At 38.8% G+C, this 22235-nt stretch overlaps 1 protein-coding gene across 3 annotated transcripts in view; it reads left to right on the top strand.

Annotated features, from left to right (window-relative positions):
* CDC14A (cell division cycle 14A) overlaps window positions 1–22235 on the top strand; it is a 233024-nt gene that overhangs the window by 190553 nt on the left and 20236 nt on the right. Inside the window, exons 11-15 of one of the 3 annotated variants that reach the window (XM_006830915.1) lie at window positions 2078–2237; window positions 11584–11699; window positions 17740–17787; window positions 19775–19894; window positions 20627–20957. In XM_006830915.1, the coding sequence (XP_006830978.1) occupies window positions 2078–2237; window positions 11584–11699; window positions 17740–17787; window positions 19775–19894; window positions 20627–20957 (775 nt within the window). Of the gene's footprint in view, window positions 1–2077; window positions 2340–11583; window positions 11700–17739; window positions 17788–19774; window positions 19895–20626; window positions 21152–22235 lie in introns of those variants that run through there. The other 2 variants (XM_006830914.1, XM_006830916.1) reach the window with 2 other exon arrangements.

Raw genomic sequence — 22235 nt, 5'->3', positions numbered from 1 at the left:
TCTTATAATTTTATTCTGTTCTTGACTCTTCCATTTGTCAACTGAGTTCAGGTTGATGCTGCCATGTATATCATTCTGTAGTTGTTGTGTTGCTCCTTAATTTTTAAAATATTTCTCCAAAATTACAAATAAGACTGCAAAAATGTATCATATACACAAAAGTAGAAATACAAGATCTCTGTAAAATGACGTCTATAAATGTAAAATTGGCTGGTTGGAAGGACTGTATAAGCAATATTTTGTCTTAGTTCAAAGGTCAGCCTTTTCTGTGAGATGTCCAACAGTAGTTAACCCTAAAGAATAAAATTCTGATTTGAGAATAAACTTTGTTTAAAAAGAGATAAAATTCCTATTTGGGGAACCAGGTGATACAACTCATGTTATATCATGAAACAACTTTGTTGTCTTTATTGGTCTCTCCTCATGTTTTAGCCTGACTTTTATTTGCCATATGGAGCGTTTAAGATAAATTACCATTCTGTCCACCTACTGTTTTACAAAGCAATGTATTTTCCCGTGGTGGTCACCTTTATTAATGTTGTTTCATCAGATTCCACTATTCCTCAGGATGTACCACAGTGGTTTTAATTTAACCCTGTTCAGTCAATGTGGACTAGAATAGAATTAAACCTATTCGGTGTGGTAATTTATCTTAAAAGAAATGTGGGAAAGTAACTCCATCAATAAAAAACGAAGCTCGAGATTGTCACTTTGCTTGCATGTTTTTAGTTTTCTTTTAATCCTGAAAAATAGTTGTAATTTTGCCAATTAAATAAAAGAAAACTTACAGATGAACTTCAAGCACATTTTCTTTTCTTGATCTCCCCACTTCTATCGAGTTGATCCTGTCTTATAGTAACCCTATAGAGCCGAGCAGAACTATTCCACAGTTTCTGAGACTGTAAGTCTGTACAGAAGTAGATGACCTCATCTTTCTCTTTTAACCCACTGACCTTTAGTTTATCAGCCCACTGTTTAACCCACTGTACCAGCAGGGCTCCTTTTTTCCCCCTAGAGGAGAGTAACATTAGGTATAAGGTTTTAAGAATTGGTTTCTAAAGTTATTTGTTCAGGACCTTTAGTAGCACCACAAACAATTAGGTGTTTAATACTTTTTTGAAGTTAACATCCCTGCCTGGCTCAAGCTCTTTTGCCTGTATCTTTAAGTCCAATTAGCTCCTATTATTTTCTCAAACCAAATCTATTACCATCAAGCTGACTCTGATTCATGGTGACCCTTGAGTAGCTCTGCCCCAGAGGGTTTCCAAGGCAGTTGCAGTCTTTATGGAAGCAGATTAGCCAGTCTCTCCTGTGGAGTGACTGGTGGGTTTGAAATACTGATCTTTCCTTTAGCAGTCAAATACTTAACCACTGTGCTGCCTGGACTCCTTTTCCCTGCTACCAATAGACATACCAAATTGTTATTTGAGAAATATATTACAGATTTCAAATTCACACTTAACAGGCAAATAGATGCACAGTCTTTATTGCTCTGGAATTTTTTTTAAGCACCTGAGGACCCCAACAATCAAACCATGGATACATCGCCTTTCATTGATTATCTCATTATCTAATATTTTGAATTTTTGGCCAGAGTAAAAATCTCTACTATAATATATTTTGCATATTAGCAATGTCCCTCTGGCAGTTATGAATACTGAGGTGCAGAGCATGTGTAGTAATGCTGGCTGTGATGGTTAAAGCTAGGTGTGACCTTGGATGGTCCAGGATTGTCAGTGGTTTAGCAGTTATGTAAGAATGGAATTTGACGGTTATATAATGATGGAGTCATTCTCCCTTTTGTGATCTGATGTAGTCATTCTCCATTTTTACATAATGACCTGCTCTTTAGAACCTGACCATTGTCAATAACTGAGGAATGGGTATATAGATTTAATTTGAAAGATGAGTATTTGTTCTTAATATAAAAATATAAAACAATTTATTTTGGGTTTTAGGAAGTGACTTTATTTATTTTAAGATTTCATAATTTTTCCAGTCTGATTTACACATGTTTATCTGTGAATCTTTAAGGGTAGTACATTTTAAAGATTCTTTTTCTCTCTCCTTTTTGTAGAAAACAAGCATCATTGTGGGTCCAAGGAGACATTTTCCGGTCCAAACTGAAAAACAGACCATCCAGTGAAGGAAGTATTAACAAAATTCTTTCTAGCTTGGATGACATGTCTATTGGTGGAAACTTATCTAAAATACAAAACATGGAGCGATTTGGAGAGGTGAGTTCCTCTCAGGAAGGTTTTCATATCTCCTTAGACTAACACTCTACATTTTTTTGTTTTCCAATGAAACACGTATAATATAGCAGCATCTAGTCTCTGAGGAGCCGCGAGTACCCAGTTTTTAGGTGTGGAATCATCCACCTATAAAGCGAGAATCAGAGCAAAGAAAGCAATTACACTTAAAAAGAGGCAGCTCTCTTGTAAAGAGTACAATTATAAAGGAGGCTTTTTTTAGATTGGAGAATATTTGCAGAAAGGAAATAGAAAAGCACACTTTTTAGTTGAAAATTAAAATAGATGTCAAGAAGAAAAATTTTAATGTGACAATTAAAGAAACATCATAAACCATAAGTGGTACTTTGAAAGATTTAAATTTATTTTGACTCCTAAGGTTAAGTCTAGAATTGAAAACATAATTAAGAGCAACTTTTGTGTGTGTGCATTTTAAATGCGGTTCTGCTATAAGCAAACCACTTTTAAACACCCGACATACACTGGCTGATTTAATCTCTTTAATTACCTTATGAGTTAGGTAGTGTGATCTCCATTTTTTAAGTAAGAAAATTGAGTGTCCCTAGATATTCTAAATTCAGTGTTAGAAGCAAGAAACAGTCCTTGTCTATCTGATTCCAAACCTGTGCTTTTACTAATGCGCTGGATTGCAAGGTCAGTTTGAACCACAAGATTGGCAGTTCAAGCTCACCAGCTGCTCCTCAGAAACTCTATATAGGATCACTATGAGTTGGAATCGACTTGACTGGACTTAACAGCAACCTCTGAGTAAAAACAGAAATGACTTTGTAAAATTAAGAACGTCGTCACTTTTTGGTGCTAGAAGAAACCTTGGAATCATTTATTCTAGTTCCCTACTAGTACAGTTAAGACATTGGTTCTCAGAAAATTTGTTTGGTTGTGGGGTCAGTTTGAGAATTGGCTACCCAAGTCTTAGTTTAGCTCTTTATACCATACTATATTTGGGGTGAAGCTGAACACTGGTGTGGTGTTGCAGGATAAGCACTGGACCACAGGGTTGGCAGTTCAAACCCACCAGCTGCTCCTTGGAAACACCCTATACAGGGTCTCTATGAGTCAGAACCGATTCAATGATACTTAACAACAACATATGTGTGTGTGTGTGTATATATATATATATATATATAGCAACATAACATATATATATATATACATACCACCTTGCAGTTTAAACCAACCTGGTAGTCCAGTACAGTATCCTGCAGCACCACACCAGTACTCCATATAGTAAGTAAGTATGAAATGCTGTTGAGTCTGTTCTGATTCATAGCGACCCTATATAGGGTTTCTGAGGAATAGCTGATGAGTTTGAACTGCTGAACTTGAGATTCAAACCTACCTTAAAGTTGAGTGCTTATCCCACAGCGCCATACCAGGACTCCATCATATATGTAATATATGTGCCACTGTAGGATCAGCACTGGACAGCAAACTACAAGGTTGGCAGTTCAAACCCACCAGCTGCCCTATACAGGGTTGCAATGAGTTTGAACGGACTCAATGGCACACACACACACATTTATATATACATTCAGTAAAGATAACCAGAGTAATAGAAGAATTTTTCTCACAAGACAAACCCATTGCCATTGTATTGATTATGAATAGAACATCCCATAGGGTTTCCAAGGCTATAAATCTTTACAGGAGTCCTGGTGTGGCGCTGTGGGTTAATGCGCCAGACTGCAAAGTTGTTTGAACTGCAAGTTCGGTGGTTCAAACTCACCAGCTGCTCCTCGGAAACCCTATACAAGGTCGCTGTGGGTCGGAATCAACTCAACGGCACTTAACAACAACAACAACAATAACAAGTCTTTACAAGAACCAACTGCCATATGTTCTCCTGTGGTGACTGGTGGGTTTGAACCACTGACCTTTGGATATCAGCTGAACGCTTAACCACTGCATCACCAGGACTCTTTTCTGAAGACAAACCATTTTTTAAGCCCTGTAGTATATTCTTTAGGATAGTCATTGATGAAGTGACTAAGTTTACTTATTTGAATCATCTGTCCAGATGAAATGTAAATCTTAGCAAAGGTCATATTGATGTTCAGAGTCTTTGTTGACTTTTCTTCTCTCTGTGTTGCAGCTTGGTCTATTAAAAGCAAACAGAAAGGGATGTGAGCTAACATTTTAATGTGATAACATAGCTAAGCAAGAACACTATTTTTTTGTCCCTTGCTCTGGTTAGCATTCTCTTCCCAAGTTGAGGGCTTTGAATTATGACTTCTGAAAAGGCAAGCATAGAATTTATCTCTCTATCTGAGAATATTTAGCTTTCAGGAACTTATGTTCTCTATATGATAATCTTTATTAAACTGACATCTGGTAGGTAGACCATTTCATTCTTGTACTTTTTAAATACCTAGTTTATTGAATTTGGGAATAATTAATACTTATCAGTATTATGGGTAAGGAATGTAATATGATTGATAATATGAAGGAGCGTCAAAAAGTTCATGGAAAAATTGGATTAAAAGAAAATGAAAATTTTCCATGATCTTTTTAAACCTCAGTCATGTAAGTCAGCTATAAATAATGTACATATATTTAGATGTTGGAGTGTTTCTCTTCCTCTCCTCTATTACCCTCACCCTAAAACAATGATTTTAGCTCTAGCCATTCAGAAGTGCTATCAGTTCTGAAATTAGAGGAAAGAAATGAAAGAATCTGAAAATGCCAGAGAATGAAGGGCTGATTAATATTTTATGCAATGGCATGTATTTGGCTTTTGGACCATTTTATTGCTTACTTATGCTTTGTGTAACTCTTCCAAGCCATTTCTTGCATCCTTACCTGGTGCCAGCTCCAGAACACTGCTTTACTTAAAAGTGAACTGAATAGAGTTCAGTGGTTTCTTTATTGCTGTTATGAATTGTAAGTTGGAAAATAAGTTGAAATTGCTGCAGAAATTTTAATGTGCTTCAAGTTCCATACCAATGGTTGGGGTAGAAACCCATGAAAATTCTAGATTTAATTTAGTTTACACATAAAGATAATATAAATGAGTGGTATTTCTCTAGTGGTTATATTAATTTTGTTGAAGTAAAATCAGATTAAAAGTAGTTCAGTCTGATTTGATTTAATCAGATTGAAATACTGAGGGATCTCTTTTGGTTTCTAGGCTTATAGATAATTGTAGTTGTTGTTTAGTGCCGTCAAGTCAGTTTCGATTCAACCTGACTTGACGAACCTGTATACTCAACCTGTAGGTTGTTGTTGTTAAGTACCGTGGAGTCGGTTTCGACTCATAGTGACCCTGCACAGGGTTTCCAAGGCTGTAAGTCTTTATGGGAGCAGAATGCCTCATCTTTCTCCTGCAGAACCACTGGTAGTTTCGAACTGATGACCTTGAGGTTGGCAGTCTGATTCGTAACCACTATGCTACCAGAGCTCCTTATTGAAACCTATATAGCAACCCTGTATAGTGATTCCGAGGAGCGGCTGGTGGATTTGAACCACTGACCTTGCAGTTCAAACTGACCTTGTTTAGGAAGTCTGTAATTACCTGACTTGAAGAATTCCAGTATTTGGTTATTCAGTGCTCAGGAGGTGTGTGAATGAACAATAACTAAAACACAAATGAATGACCAGAATGTTACAGGGTATAGTAATAGTCTAGGCTTTAATGAGCTTTCTTGCACACTAACAGTTATAGAAATCTTTAAAAAACAGAGGCTTTACCTTTATTGAGCTGGTGTTCACGGATAAGCTTTTTCTTGTTGTTAAGTGTCATCAAGCCTGTTCTGACTCATAGCTATCCTGTATAGGGTTTCTGAGAAGCAGCTGGTAGATTTGAACCAGTGACCTTGTGGTTAGCAGTCCAGTGCTGATCCTACAGTCACACACCAGGACTCCTTTAAAATATAAGAATCCCATCCTGTTGGTCTAGATTAGGCTCCCAGCTCTACTTTTGTTGCGTCATATACTTTTCCTCCTTCAATCTTTCTCTCCCCTTCCCTACTAGATGATAACTGATAACCTCCATAAAGGCAGAACCTTAAAACTGTCTCTGTTATGGTTCTTTTCCAAGTCCACAGGGCCTATCTTAATACATTTTGCTTCACTGAATGAAGATGGCTTAGTTTTATATTTTAAAAAATTAGAAGAGTACATGCAAGAAATAGTTCATAATACACCCTATAGTAAAGGTTACTTGGGGACTTAGGCAAAGATGATTATTGTTGTTAAATTTCATCTAGTTGGTTCCGACTCATAGCGATCCTGTATAGGGTTTCCAAGGAGCAGATGGTGAGTTTCAGCTTCTGACCTTGTGGTTCAAACTGACCTTGTGGTAGCATATGCTCAAATTAAGAATCAGTAAGCACTCGTTTGGAAATTCAGGAGCCCAAGGTTCCGTTTGGGTTGGAGTTATAAATAAAGGCATTAAGAAAATGGGATTTAAGTACCTTACTTATGGTGCAAATACTTAACAAGTTAAGAGTTAAAGGTGCAAAAACAGTGACCTAAATAGCATCCACAAAGTGCCATACACTGTTCTAAACACTTCACATGGATTTGCATTTTTAATCCTTGCAACAGCTATGAAATGGGCAGTATCACTATACCCATTTTATAGATGACAAAATGGAGGGAGAGGAAGTTAAGCCAGTGGCTCAGAGTCACCCAGGTATTAAGTGGTGGAGCTGGCATTTGAACCCAGGGAATCTGCACTTTGCCACCCAGTGGAGGCCTGCAGCTGTCCCATGCTGCCTGTCTATGAAGTCTTTAGTTGGCTTTAGTGCATCACAGCCAGTCACTTTGAACATATTCAGAGTCAGTCCATCCTAATACATTTCTCCCAGAATGTTGACTACTTTGACCTTTTCTTTCTCTGGTGATAGTCCAATATTAGCATGCCAATCAGTAGATGTGCTTGATTTAGAGCTGTTAATTAGATACAGGTGCTGCTAATGTTCAGCAGAGTTCACATAAATTGACAATCAAGAATGTAGCACATTAATTAGATCATTGAGATATTGTGACTGACAAAATCCTTTGCTTTTTATATCAAATAGTCATGAATAGGATACATCTTAGAAAAATCTTTGAAGTACAAATTAATTTCTAAAGCTTTACTTTTAATCCCCATTGTTTCCCGATTTACTAAGGAAGGTATTCATTTTAAACTGAAGGCAGCTGGTACATAATGGGAGGGTCTGTTAAACAGCACAGTGATGACAGTACACAGGTTCATGGTTTGGGGAGATTGCTCTGTGGTGGGGAAGGTGTGCTGGGGATGTGGGCTGGGAGTGCAAGGCCACGGAATTGGTGATGGGGCCCAGGTGATTAAGGTTTGAACCAAGGCAGTGACCATGAGGAATGAGAGAAGACAGCTTTAGGAGTCTCTGAGAAGTCCTATCTTTTGATTGATCTGAAGCAGCTTATTATTATCTTTGCCTTTCCCCAACTTTTACATTTCATCAGTTCAGCATCTGAATACTATAAATAAATTAGAGATACCCTAACCACCATCTTCCTTAACTAGATCATTTAAATTGGTCAGAACTTCCTTTTTAACCCTCATCTTCCTGTCCTTTTATTTTTATTTCTGCTCAAGTTTTGATTTCGATCTCTCCTTTGATCAGACTTTCTTATTATAACTTTTCCATCTTTATTCCCTAATGTCGTGCTATATTTTACCTAATAAAGCTCTTAGCTTTTCTCAAAAACTCTATTAGATAAAATATACCTTTCCAGTAGCTTATTCCTTGGCCTCCTTTTATTGATATGTTGGCTAGTAATTACTTTATTACTGTGTTATATGGACATAGTTTATTTTATTTTGGTTTTCATCTTGTTTATATAGAGAGAGCAACTGATAAAGTAAATCTTCATACTTTACCCCATTATTTGTTCTTTAACTAGGGCATCATCTGTAAATTAATGTTAAAAAACAGCATTTCTTTATATGTTATATAGTTTGCTTTTTGTCCTGCCTTTATGTATGGCAGACTGTTATCCCAATAAAGGACATTACAATACTCTGGCCCTCCTAACTGAGCCTGGACATAGGCCCCTCCTTTGGGAAGCAAAGATATGAGGGTCTACCCCGTATATGTTCCCTGGTAGTCAGTGACTTTGTTTCTTTCCAGCAGATCCTAGGTAGAATGCTTCTCCTTGACTAGCTCATTTTCAGTTGTGCCCCCATCAGCAGATGAAGGTCCTGAAAGCTTTACTCCACTTGTATTATCTGAGTCAACTCTACTTTGAGGAGGCAGCTCTTCTCTAGTCATATATTGAATACCTTCCAACCTGAGGGGCTTATCTTTCAAATCCATATCTTAGAATATTCTGGTGTTCTTCATCATGTTTCAGTATTCAATATTCTGGTGCTATCTGACATTTTCCCACTTTTATCCATAAGGTTTTCAGTTACTAAATATTCAGATATAGTCCATGTCTCCTTCCTCCCAATCTGTTTTAGTCTGGAAGCTCAGCTGAAACCTGTCCACCATCGTGACCCTGTCAGCATTCAAAATACTGGTGGCATAGCTGCCAGCATTACAGCAACAGGCCAGCTACCACAATGTGACAATCTGACAGATGACTGGTGGACATGTTATAGGCTCCCTTAATGAATACAGGACTTCATTGCACTTTCTAGAGACTCCTGACTGTGTGATGGTTCTTCCATCAGCCTGCAATCATGCACTCTCTCACTTACTTATTAACTCATTCATTTATTTCAATTAAAAGCCATGTTGTGTCCTAAAGCACAGCATGTTGACTGCTTAGTGAGGTTAAGTGAAGCAAAGCACACCTCGTCAGGTGTACCATCTCCCTTGCAAACCTAACCTTCAGGTTTTCCTAAATTCTATTTTCAGACTTTGTTTGAAGTTAATGAGTTTTTTCCCCACTGGGATAGTACAGAAACAGGTCAAGGATCACTTTCCAGAGACTTTGCAGAGGGTGGACTCTTGGCTCTAAGAGAACCTTTTGACTTGACAGCTCCATGATCCTGTGTCTCTTGACCTTCTAGGTTTGGACCCAGTTGGACTCCTTCTTTAAGGGACTGCTTCCTTTCAACTTCATTTCTGTTCCCTATATTCTGTTTCTTCATTCCTTTTCCACCAGCTGGGTTAAATTCTTCCTTCATGTACTTTTCAAAATATTTGTGCCTCTGTCACGGAAAACTCTGTACCAATTCATTGTTTTAAATTGTCTATAGCATCGTGGTTATGAATCGGGCTGCTAATCTGACAGTCAGCAGTTTGTAACTACCAGTAGTTCCACGGGAGAAAGATGAGGTTTTCTGCTGCTGTAAAGATTTACAGCCTCAGAAATGCTATGCAGGGTTGCTATGAGTTGGAATTGATTCCACGGCACATAACCACCATCACCATGTAAGTGTTTGCCATCTCTACTAAAATAGGGATTATTTTTTTTCATCTTTGTCTATTCTTTACTTAGGGTAGGTAGTTGTGGCAGAATGTAGATTTTCATTGAAATAAATGAATGAGTTAATGGTAAATAAGAGAATTCATGATTGCATGCTGAGTGTACCAGGGCCTTCACTCTCCTATATATTTTTAAACTTAGAGCTATAGTAGGGAGCTGTCGTCTTTTTACCAAGAACATGCCCACTGAGTCCCAGATGTACCAATAGAATCTAAACTAGTTGGTAGAAGAAGAAGTGTTTTGACCCAGGAATGGTGATCAGAAATGACTAGGATATGATATTGTTGTTAAGTGTCATCAAGTCAGGTTTGACCCATAGTGACCCTGCATAGGGTTTCTGAGGAGTCCTGGTGAGCTTGAACTGCTGACCTTGCAGTTCAAACAATTTTGCAGTCTGGCACAGTAACCCACAGTGCCACTCCAGGATATGCTAGAGGGAAGTATATTCAAAATAAAAGTGGTAGCTTTAACGAGAGGCAGGGCTATTATGAATTGAAGGGATCTTAGCAAATCTAAGCCTTCTGATTATTTTCAGGAGAGGAAACAGACAAAATGCAATCTTTACTGCTGATATGGCATAGGTTTTAGAAAGAGTATTTCATCTGAGGACAAATAATATGATTTTAAAATCATAGCTCTGCTATTAAGAGTTTAGGGGCAGTATCTTTAACTTCCATGAACACCCCACCCTTTTAAAAAGCAATAAATTAAGAATAGTGCCCTCCCACAGGTGATTGTAAGGATTAAGTGTGAGCCGGCATGCAAAAAGACCAAGCTAGCATGGCACTTCATAATTTTTAAGCTGTAAGATTTGTTAGACCAGGAAACACTCTTTTCCAGTTTTTAATCATAGTCCTTCAGCTCATTCTGGAAGGATTTTGAGTGCTTCACTAGTGGAAATGATGTTTCTAAGTTACCATGTAGCTGAACCAGTTGCTCTTGAGTTGATTCTGAGTCACGGCATCCCCAGGTGTGTCAGAGTACAGCTGTGCTCCATGAGGGTTTCTGTTGCTAATTTTTCACAATTAAGATGGTCAGGTGTTTCTGGGTAGATTCAAACCTCCAATATGTTGGTTAGCAGGCAAGCATGTTAACCATTCGTACTACTCAGGGAGTCCCATTACTATGTAGATATCCTCAATTAGTTTATCTTGCAATTTTTGTAAACAAGTTATGTAATTTTCTGTGAAAGAGTTGGGTTTTGAGTGTGTTTATGTTCCGTGGAGTCATTTCTGACTCATAGAAACCCTGTACAGGGTTTCCTAGAGCAGAAAGCCTCTTCTTTCTCCTGCGGAACAACTTGTAGTTTGGAATGCTTGACTTGAGGTTAGCAGCCCAATTTGTAACCACTACACTACCAGAGCTCCTTGAAAGAGTGTGGTAGTACCTGAAAATGTATCCATTTAGTGTATCCACTGATAAAATAATCCAAAGCACAATTGTGGATTGTGTCTGTGGAAGAGATTATTTGTTTGTGGTCCATTGTAACAAAGAACTCCTTTAAAATTTGACCACAGCCTTGCCCACACTTCTTTTATATTTGAATTTGACCAAACTAGCTGGCAAATAGCTAAGTGTTCTTGTGGGCAATGCTGAATTCATAGTACATTTAAATGAATTAAAGATCATCTATCTAAAACAAGGAGTCCTGGTGTGGCGCTATGGGTAAATGCACCAGACTACAAAGCTGTTTGAACTGCAAGGTCAGTGGTTCAAACCCACCATTTGCTCCTTGCAAACCTTTAAAAGGGTCGCTGTGAGTTGGAACCGACTCAATGGCACTTAGCAACAAGATATAAAACAAAATTAGTCAGAACGGACTCAGTGGCTCTTAACAACGAGATGATATAAAGCAAAATAACTAGGAATGACCTTTCTATGGAACATGCTTTTTTCCCCTTCCCAGAATAATTTAGAAGAGGATGAAGATGTGGAAATGAAGAATGGTATAACCCAGGGAGACAAACTACGTGCCTTAAAAAGTCAGAGACAGCCACGCTCCTCACCATCCTGTGCATTTAGGTAGGTAGAGCCGTTTTAAACTTAAGTTTATAATGTGCTTCACTTCATGGTTAAAAACATTTGATGCTTTTTTTTTTAATATCATTATGCCTTTTGATTTTTGGTTTACCACTATTTTCCTGTTTTACACTGTTTACTTATTTATTTTTTGTCACCATGGTTTAATCTGGGAGCATTATAACACTTAAGTCAGATTGGATATGGTCTCTTACCTATGCTTTGAGTACTGGATTGCTATAGCTCAAAGTTGAGGTAATTGTTTTCTACAGTAAGATGGAAAAAATGGGATAGGAAACCTGGTGATTAGTAATAACCATCAATTCCCACTAGAAAGTTTAGAAAAAAGTTTCCTGAGTGCTTTCTATGGGTCAAGAGCCTTGTAGTTTGGATATAAGGATTAGCGAGTTAACATAGAAAGTATGTGTCATTATCCACATGTGAATTGCTTTCTTGAGGTTACAGAGGTGAAATACTTTCTTAATGGAATGAAATTAGAAATGGGACCTAGGTTCAAACCCAGTTCTGTCTAGTCTGTGTTCAGTAGAAGGTTCATCATGATCAGTGTACATTATCAATCTGTTAAAAAATTTTTTTGCTTACAATGTCTTTCCTTTGAAATGCCAATAAATTGCTTTAGGTGGTTAAAATTAATTAAAAATGGATTTATGTTTCATTATTAAGAAATCACAAGCCCAGCATTAATAGCAAAGTTCAAAAAACCAGAAAACAGCAATGCCAGTGAGACTGGGACCTTGTGGAACTGTAAAATTTTGCAACCACTGTGGTAAAACAGTTTGGTGCTTCCTCAAAAAATTTGGAAATAGAAATAGCATATGACCCAGCAGTCCTTCTGTTTGGTAAACATTGTCAAGAAAGAAGAGCTATGACATGAATATGCATTCCCAGGCTCACTGAAGCACTATTTGCAAGAGCAAAAAGTTGGAAACAGCCTAAAGACCTACTGCTGGAAGAATGGATAAATAAACTTTGGTATATACACACAATGGAATACCATGCAATGTTGAAGAATAGTGATGAATCTGTGACTCACCTCACAACATAGATGAAACCGGAGGACATTATGCTGAGTGAAAATAGTCAATCACAAAAGGACAAATACTGTATGAAACCACTATTGTTAAAAAGTCAAGAAAAGATTTTTACATTAAAAGAAATATTTTTTGATGGTTACCAGGGGTAGGAGGGAAGGGAAAGTAATTTTCTGGTTAGAGTGAAGACATGTGTTAACTGGAGTGATGGGGAAGGTAATATACAAGAAGAGGGAGCCTGACAGAATGATGAAGACTGGGGAAGATACAAGGAGCAGTATAGGAATTAAAGGGAATACAGAATTATAAAGGTCATCAATGAAAAAATAGGGACAAATTTAAGTGGTTTATTACAGGCCACACACAGACTACCAAACATTGCAAAAATTGCACAAACAGAAGACCAAAATAGATGATTGGTACAAACTGAAAATTAGAAACTTATGTGCATCAAAATATTACACCAAAAGAGTAAAAGGGTAGCCCAAAGAATGGGAAAATATCTTTTGCAATGACATACGAGACAAAGGACTAATATCTAGAATCTATAGGAAACTACAACACCTCTACAAGAAAAAGACAAAAAACCTAATTAAAAAATGAGCACAGGACATGAACAGACACTTCACCAAGGGAGAGATTTGGCAGCCAACAAACATATTAAGAAATACTCATGATCATTAGCCACTGGTGTTGTTGTTAAGTATTGTCGAGTCAGTTCCAACCCATAGCAACCCTGTATAGAGTTTCCAAGGAGCAGCTGGTGATCTTGAACTGCTGACCTTGCACTTCAAACGGCTTTGCAGTCTGACACATTAACTCACAGTGCCATACCAGGACTCCCATTAGCCATTAGAGAGATGCAAATCAAAACAAAAATGAGATACCTCACACCAGCAATAACAGCAAAGTTCTAAAAAGCAGACTACAATAAATGCTGGTGAGTATATGGAGATACTGGGACCCTCCTACATTGCTGGTGGGAATGTAAAATGGTCCAACCACTGGAAAACAATATGGTGTTTCCTCAGAAAGTTGGAAATAGAAATACCTTATGATCCAGCAATTCTTCTACTTGGAATCCACAAGAAATATGAGCCAGAACACCAGTAGATATATGCACACCAGTGTTCATAGCAGCACTATTCACAATAGCAAAAAGATGGAGACAGCCTAAGTGCCCATCAATGGACGAATGGATAAACAAACTGCGGTACATACACACAATGGAATACTATGCTACCTTGAAGAACAACAAGGAAGCCACCACATAATATGGATGAACTTTGAAGACATGCTGAGTGAAATTAATCAGTCATAAAAAGACAAATATTGTATAAGATCATTATTGTAAAAGCTTAAGAAAAGATACCGTAAAAGGAACAACAACAACAACAAAAATTCTTTGTTGGTTGGGGGGTGGGAGGGGATGGTAGAGTACATGGTAGGGGATAGACACATTATAGTTCGGGTGTTGGGGAGGGCAATACACAAAAGAGGGGAGGGGAATAGAAGAACAAGATTAGGGAACACTGAGGCAGGTTTGCATGAGCTAAATGAAACAGAGGTAAATAGTGATGTATGCTCAACCTTGGAACAACAGGGCTCTGTGATACAGGGATCGAGGCATAGTCTGAATGGATAAAAGAGGGAAAATAATGTTAAGATGCTTGACTGTCTTATAAATATTGGTTTACTTTGCCCACTATTGTAAAATAGACCCTTGAGTGGGATAGAAAGGAATATTGGGAAATGTGATTACAGAAAGCTTGTTAGCCCCTCTTCAGCCTATAACTGATTGGAATACCTAAAAGGGATTCTAGAACTTGCCTAGTGAAATAGGCTTCTTGTGGAGCCTTTTTAATGTATAGGACTTGGGTGGAATCCTGAGCCCCATCCAGAACTTTCTGAGGTGGAACATTCCTACTTGAATGGACAAGCAGCCATCCTTGAACAACTAGATGAACAGAAGATATTTCTTGAAAGAAAGCCCAGCAGGAAAAACCCAAAACAAAAATGGCAGTCTGATTGGCTATTACAAGAACAAGCAAGCTGTTCACTGGGGACCCATCAAGGCAAGCAATCAAGTCCCTTCAGGACAAATGCCCCTCCAAGACTGAAACTCAAAGGGAACACATGAGCAGGCATGTAAGCTTTCTGGTGACCACATTGGTTTACTGGTGAGTGGAAAAGGGAGAAAAGCAACAATGAAGATACTGGCTGAGTTCAACCACATTCCATAGACTCCCATTGACTTGAAGATGAGAGTGATAAGAGGAGGGACTGGTTGGTCGGAAGTGTCTTGAGCCCATGGACAAGGACATAGCCATGGAGGGCTAGAGCTGAAAGCAGCTGATATGAAGTGATGGGAGATGCATAAGAACACCCAGACGTGTAGATAGTACCCATTTGACCTAGCTTTGATGCCTTGATGATCAGAACTCAACTAGAGGAAGATAAAAAAAAATAATTTTGTTTTTGATAAAGGAAACAGTGTAAAATGCTACAATTTGATGAACTTGACCTATACTTATGGATGTAGTAGCTCAAAATACCAACTGAGAGGGAAGGAGTCTTTACATCAAGTATCAATGCTATTCCCTCTGTACATAGGGTAGATAGGGACAGGCAACTTAGACATTGGCTACCTGATTTTGGGGTGCCATAAAGGCATAAAGCAACTGGCTTACAAGTTTCAAGAGAGTTTAGTTTCAGAGTATGCGAGGGAAGGTAGAATCCCCACTGAATAATTTTCATCTTGTCTGAAAGGAGATGGGGATAAGATTCTTATGATTCAATAGTGAGTAATTGTAAAGGTAGAAGTTTTGTAACAAAAAGGGGGGAGTAGTTAATCTTACAGTCCAGGCACTGAGGACTTTAGGACCATCAAAGGAGAAGAGCATGAGTGGAATGTGGGACCCTATCCAGAGAAGCAGTGACACCAGAGATGGAGGCAGAGATGAGGACATGGAGAGATAGAGCAGCTGAGGACTCTAGACTCATAGAAAGAGAAAGACTATGCTAGTGGCCAGGAGGCAGCCTTGCAAATTGTGCCATTTTGGTTGTTAAATGATTATATATTCTTGTGTGTTTTTGTATACAACCCCCCCAAACAAAACAAAACCCCAAAAAACAAATAAAACACAGAGGAAATAGAAGCAAATACTGTTTAATGATGATGCGTGGAGGAGATTATAATCATTGCAATGAAACGATGGTGTAAAACCAATATCCTCTCATGTAAACTATCACTCAATTCACAATAAAAACTTAAAAAAAAAGGGAATATAAATAATGTTATATACACAATTCTGCAGTGATGACAATCTATGAATAGGCATGCAGGTGTGGGAGAGAGAGTAGGTGTACACCCACAAATATATATAGGTTGGACAGAGGTTTCTTGTACATGGATATGTTTATACAAACATATGTAAGAATGTGTTGGAGCGTGGTTGGTGATGGTTGTGTGCTGTGGAGTCAGTTCTGACTCATAGCAACCCTGCATAGGGTTTCTGAGGCTGTAAATCTTTATGGGAACAGCAAGTCTCATCTTTTTCCTGTGAAACAACTGGCAATTTTGAAGTGCTGACCTTGTGGTTAATAGCCCAACTCATAACCACTGTGCTACCAGAGCTCTTTCTGGTGTTGGTACATACAGGGAACAAAATTATAAATACTTTTTAAATATTGTCAAACACCTTGAAGGAGTTGCTGGGCCTGTGGGCTCAAGAACATAGTTTCAGGGGATAATGGTCATTTGGAACAACATAGCCCACAAACACAATGCTTGTTCTACATCCTGTTTTTATGAGTTGCAGCTGGAATCTTAAAAGCTCATGAGTGACCATCTTAGGTGCAACAATGGTCTTTACCTATATGGACAAAAGATAAGTGATACAAACTGAAGGTGCTTGGAATCACTTAGTCCAATGGATTGATAGAGCACGTGAATATCAATCACCATGACCTTGAGGCCAGAAGGACTAGATGGTGCCTGGCTCCCACTACCTACCAACTGCTCTGAAAGGGATCACATTAAAACATCCTAGACAGAGTGGGAGAAAATGTGGAACAAAACTCAAAAATATGAAAGAAGACCAGGCTTACTGGTCAGAAAGAAACCCTTCAGGTCTGGAATGAACTCACCCTATGGGTCAGTTTCCAACCAAATCGTAGATGTGTATAGAAGGGGGACAGCAGCACTAGTGAGGTATGCACACTGTGGAATGGTCAACCATTCAAGATTGAGAGGAGAGCACTTACCTAAGGATGCAATTGAGAAAGTCAGGAAAGAAGGTGGATTGGAAACAAGAGTCACAGAGAGGAAGTGGGTAAGTGTTATTGCATGGAGGGGATTGCAATCATGGAAATGAAGTGTACTATTTGTCGAATGTAAAATCAACTCTATAATCACTCAGTTCACAATAAAAAGTTATACATAAACAAAGAAATAAGGCGGATCAAGGGATAAATTACACAAGTATGTAACTTTCCAAATAGGCAAAAAAAGCCAGAGAAAAGACTTGATCCAATAGAAATTTTCAATTGCCTTCATTGACTTTTATTTTTTTAATTCTTAGAAATTTTCTCAGTTTTTAGAATTTCACTTTCTTAATAGCATCGTTAAGCATTTTTAACCCTGAGTGGATATATAACGTCATCCCTCTGATTAGTTTATTACATGTTATAAATAAAATTCAAGATGAAATAAAATGAGTAATGAGTAAAATGAATTCCTTGCTGCTTCTAGCATTTATTTTTAAAGGGGATAAATATATGTATGAAGGGCTTCAAAAAGTTTGTGGAAAAATAGAATTAAAATATAATGGAATTTTTCCATAAACTTTTAGAACCCCCTTCATTTATCCCTATGTAAAATCTCTCCCCTTTCACCAATCTTAATATTTTCACAGGTCTGATTTGATGTGCCTTTTGGTCTTTAAGTGTATGAACCTGGTGATATGTGAACTCTTGTTTTTATTCCTTAGGTTGGATGATACAAAAGGGCAGCCAAGATCAGCATCGCAGCCGTTCAGGTACTGTTAACAAGGTCCAATTTCTAGTAGCTTAAAAATAAATGCTGCTGTTTAGGTACATAACCCTTAAGCTGATGAAAATGCACTATTTTATGGTGGTTAAGATAATAGACTAATATTAGTCTTTTCACTTTTAAAATAACTTCTTCTTAAAATGTACTTTGAACATTTACCATGACCAAGATTCTGTGTTTTCCTGAAGCCCCCACAGGACTGTGTGGTTCCGGCTCAGGAATCTCAGTGTGCTCTGTATTCTGGGCACATTTTGGGACCTTAGTAAGCAATAGTTGCTTTACAACATTTTTCTCTCTACTGATTGATCTTACTTTAATTCCCCCCCTCTGTTTTTGTTAGTCCTATTTCCACCTATTTTTGCATGTTTGTCCCCCGCCTTCTTCATTTTTCTTCTCTTCTCTATTCTACATTTAAAGAGGTGATAATAAAGACACTATGCTGCTATTGGTTCCAACTCATAGTGACCCTGTGTCCAACATAACAAAACACTACCCAGTCCTGTGCCATCATTCCTCACAATTGTTCTTATGTTTGAGCCCATTGTTTGCAGCCACTATGTCAGTCCCTCTCATTGAGGTCCTTTGGTTGACCCTCTGCTTTTCCAAGCTGAGGTCTTTCTCTAGTAACTGGTCCCTCCTGATAACATGTTCAAAATACATGGGAAAAATTTTGCTATCCTTGCCTTTAAGGAACATTCTGAGTATACTTCTTCCAATACAGATTTGTTCCTTCTTCTGGTAGTCCACAGTATATTTAATATTCTTCATGCTACTCACTGGGAATTGAAATGAGAGATGCTTCTTTGCTCACAAGGAGTTTATACCAAGTGAGGGTAATAGACATTTTAGATTTTGCTAGAGACCAGTCAGAATTTGTTATTAAGAAAGAAGAATAGTAGTTATTAGTAGGTACTATGGGATGAGTGCTAAGGAGCTCTGGTAGCGTAGTGGTTACGAATTGGGCTGCGAACCGCAAGGTCAGCAGTTTGAAGCTACCAGCTGTTACGCGGGAGAAAGATGAGGCTTTCTGTTCCCGTAAAGATTTATAGCCTTGGAAACCCTGTTCAGGGTCACTATGGGTCGGAACCGACTTGACGGCACTTAACAACAACAACAACATAGGATGAGTGCTAGATTTCTAACCACGAGGTTGACAATTCAAACCCACCAGCTGCTCCATGGGTTGAAAGAAGAGGCTTTCTGCTCCCATAAAGATTTACAGCCTTGGAAACTCTATGCAGGGTCACTATGAGTCAGAGCTCTGGTAGAGTAGTGGTTATGAGTCAGGTTACTAACTTCAAGGTCAGCAGTTTGAAACTACCAGCTATTCCATGGGTGAAAGCAGAGGCTTTCTGCTCCCATACGGGTTTACAGCCTCAGAAATCCTGTGCAGGGTCGCTATGTGTTGCAACCAACTCCATGGCACATAAACACCACCACCCCCACCATCATGCGTCCTGACCAATTTGATGGCAGTGAGTGAGAGTGAATGAGGAGTCAGGGATAAGGAATAACAAAGGCTTTACCTAGGACAGTTCAGGGTGGAAATGAGAGCTTACACTTGAAATATAAAGGAGTGGAACCCAAGTATCTGCCAAGGAATGAATGACAGTGAAAGAGTAGGAACCAAGGGTGATGGGGTTGTGGTTAAGAGCAGGAATTTGAATCCTGGAATTGAGTCTTCATTGTGCTACTTGCTAATGGTCTGACTTTGGAGTGACTTAGCTGTATAGTGGGAACAGAAGTTCTAGCTCCTTCACAGGGCTGTTGTGATGATGAACGGAGTGAATGGCGAGAAGATTCTTAGGAAAGCTCAGGGCACAGAGTCTGTGCTGTGTGATGGATACTGCTGCTGTCACCATTAGTAAGACCTGTCATGGTGTTTTTAATGTTTCTTGTCTTGTCAGAGCTGGTGGTTAAGATAATACACTAATAGTACTTTTTGTGACATTTTGCCCACTTTCTCCCCAAAGATTGAATTCTTCACAAGTATCTGCAGCTTCTCTGAAGATCTCGAAAGGGTCTTTGTCCCCTTCAGCAACTGCCAAGAGGATAAACAGAGGTTCTTTGTCCTCAGGAGCCAGTGTAAGGAGGTAATTTTTCTTTTTTACTACCTTCTTCCTTCTTGGCAGGAGGTAAAGAAAATCTGCAATAGGCAATGAATTTGGTTGTGGTGATGTCAGAGGAGGGAACCAGGGAAAAGGAGAGAAAGCATAAAAGGTGCTGTGATTCAACTGGAATCTCTACTCCAGTGTTAACATTGCTGGGGACAAGGATGGTGGAAGTGTTGCATGCATCCTTTTTTCTAGTGAATCTCCAGGTTTCCCAACATAATTCTCAAAATGGAGTTCAGTTACGCATGCAAATGATAAATAGTGTTGTTACTTCTCACCTCATATATGTAGTCAGAACTAAAATGGATGGGGACATTTGGTGTAGTTGTACGATTGAATATGTACAAGTTAAATCTCGTAGTTAAGTCTGCTTCTTTATTCTCTCCTTGTAAAACCCTTTTCATTTACTTCCTACCTCAGGACAAATAGAACTCCCAGATAACTCCATTTTAAGACTGATCCCCAGACACAGTGTTTTAATTTAGGTCTTAATTAACTGCTTTGACAGAGAAAGTTGATGTGTATAACTCAATGTACCACATACTAAAATATCATCAAGAATGATAAGCCATTTACACTGGTCAGAATTGTCTTCATCACATTGCCCTAATGTTGTAAATGTGTGCTTTGGGAACATGGCTTTTTGGCATGAGTATACATTGTTGTCTTTGTGGTTTTTCTCCCCCATCTTCATCTGTGTTTCCCATTCAGCTTTTCCATAAACTCACGGCTAGCCAGTTCTCTAGGGAACTTGAATGCTGCAACAGATGATCCAGAGAACAAAAAGACCTCACCATCCTCTAAGCCAGGTTTCATAGCCAACCCGTTCACCAACCTCTTGAATGGCAGCCTCCAGCCGACTGCCAGAAATTACCCTGAACTCAACAACAACCAATACAACAGAAGCAGCAGCAGTGGGAGCAACCTGAACAACCATCCCAGTCCCCACAGCGCCAAGACAGAGGAACATGGCACCACCCCCCGACCCTCATACACCGGGCTTTCTTCTTCTTCAGCGAGATTCCTGAGCCGTTCAATCCCCGTAAGTTCACAGACACCACTTCTTGGTCCTCAGAACCCTGAACGCAACTTCTGTGCCTTGCCTTCCCAGCCAAGGCTGCCACCAAAGAAATTTAATAGCGCCAAGGAAGCCTTCTGATCAATGCCTTCCCTCTGTGTTGTGAACGTGTCTTAGCATGTACATTCTGCTGGCTCCTCTTCAAGTAAATGCCCAGTTTCAACTGGTTTCTTTCCCTCTTTTGTTTTTCTTTCTTCCTCCCTCCTTCTTTAAGTGGTTTCCCTTATAATGAAAACAGAGTCTGGTCTCTTCATCATAGGCACTGCTGACTTGTGTTCCTTTTCAGTTAAGTTTTCAATCCACTCTGAGTATCTGGCACAAAGCCAGCAGATGACTCATGTGCTATACAGCATTTGGTTTGGTTGTGGCATTAATGTATGGCTGTTTTCCACCTCAGATATTAATGAATGTTTTGAGTGTTTAATTGTAGAATATAGTAAATGTACAGTATATTACTAGAACCATGCTCTGAATATTCCACTTCCTGTAAGAAACTGACCGAGAATCAAGTAGCAAATTGAATGTATTTATAAGGAAGGCTTATAGGCAGGGACATATGACATAGAGGGTGGGGAAGTTACAATATCAGGAAGATGTTTAGAATGAGCTATCACCCTTCTGAGGAGCCCTTCTGTGGCACTGTGGTTACGTGCTTAGCTGCTAACTGAAAATGTAGCAGTTTCAATCACTAGCTGCCCTATAGGAGAAAGGTGTAGCAGTTTACGTCTATAAAGATTTACCACCTTGGAGCCCTGCCTGGGCAGTTCTGCTCTGTCTTATAGTGTCTGTATGAATAGGAATTGATTTGACAGCAATGGGTTATCAGTCTTCTAGAAAATGACAGGAAGATCTTCAAATGCATTTTACTGAGGGCTTTTTTTAGAAGTTACCAATGTCTCTTTTTAATTACTAATAATCTCTGTTAGAGTAAAATTGGAAGTCCTAGTGTGGAAGTCCTAAAATTGGAAGATAAGTGCTGGACTACTAACAGCAAGGTTGGTAGGGTTTAAACCCACCAGCCACTCCTCAGAAACCCTATACAGCACTGCTATGATTTGGGACCATCTTGATGGCACTTAAGAATAGAGTAAAATCTGTTGGTTCATCCTCTACCGTGAATCACTTTAATCACATATTTTAGTTGCCTTAAAGACAATTGGGATCTGTTAGAAGATGAGCTTTGATTTGGGAAGGAAAAGGATGAAATGGGAAGGAGAAATAGAGAGCCCACATATCAGGTAA

The sequence above is a fragment of the Chrysochloris asiatica genome, unplaced genomic scaffold (assembly GCF_000296735.1).
Source record: "Chrysochloris asiatica unplaced genomic scaffold, ChrAsi1.0 scaffold00002, whole genome shotgun sequence".
NCBI classification, from domain to species: Eukaryota; Metazoa; Chordata; class Mammalia; order Afrosoricida; family Chrysochloridae; genus Chrysochloris; species Chrysochloris asiatica.
The sequence above is the reverse complement of the archived record's forward strand: the minus strand, read 5'-3'. Positions and strand labels throughout refer to the sequence as shown.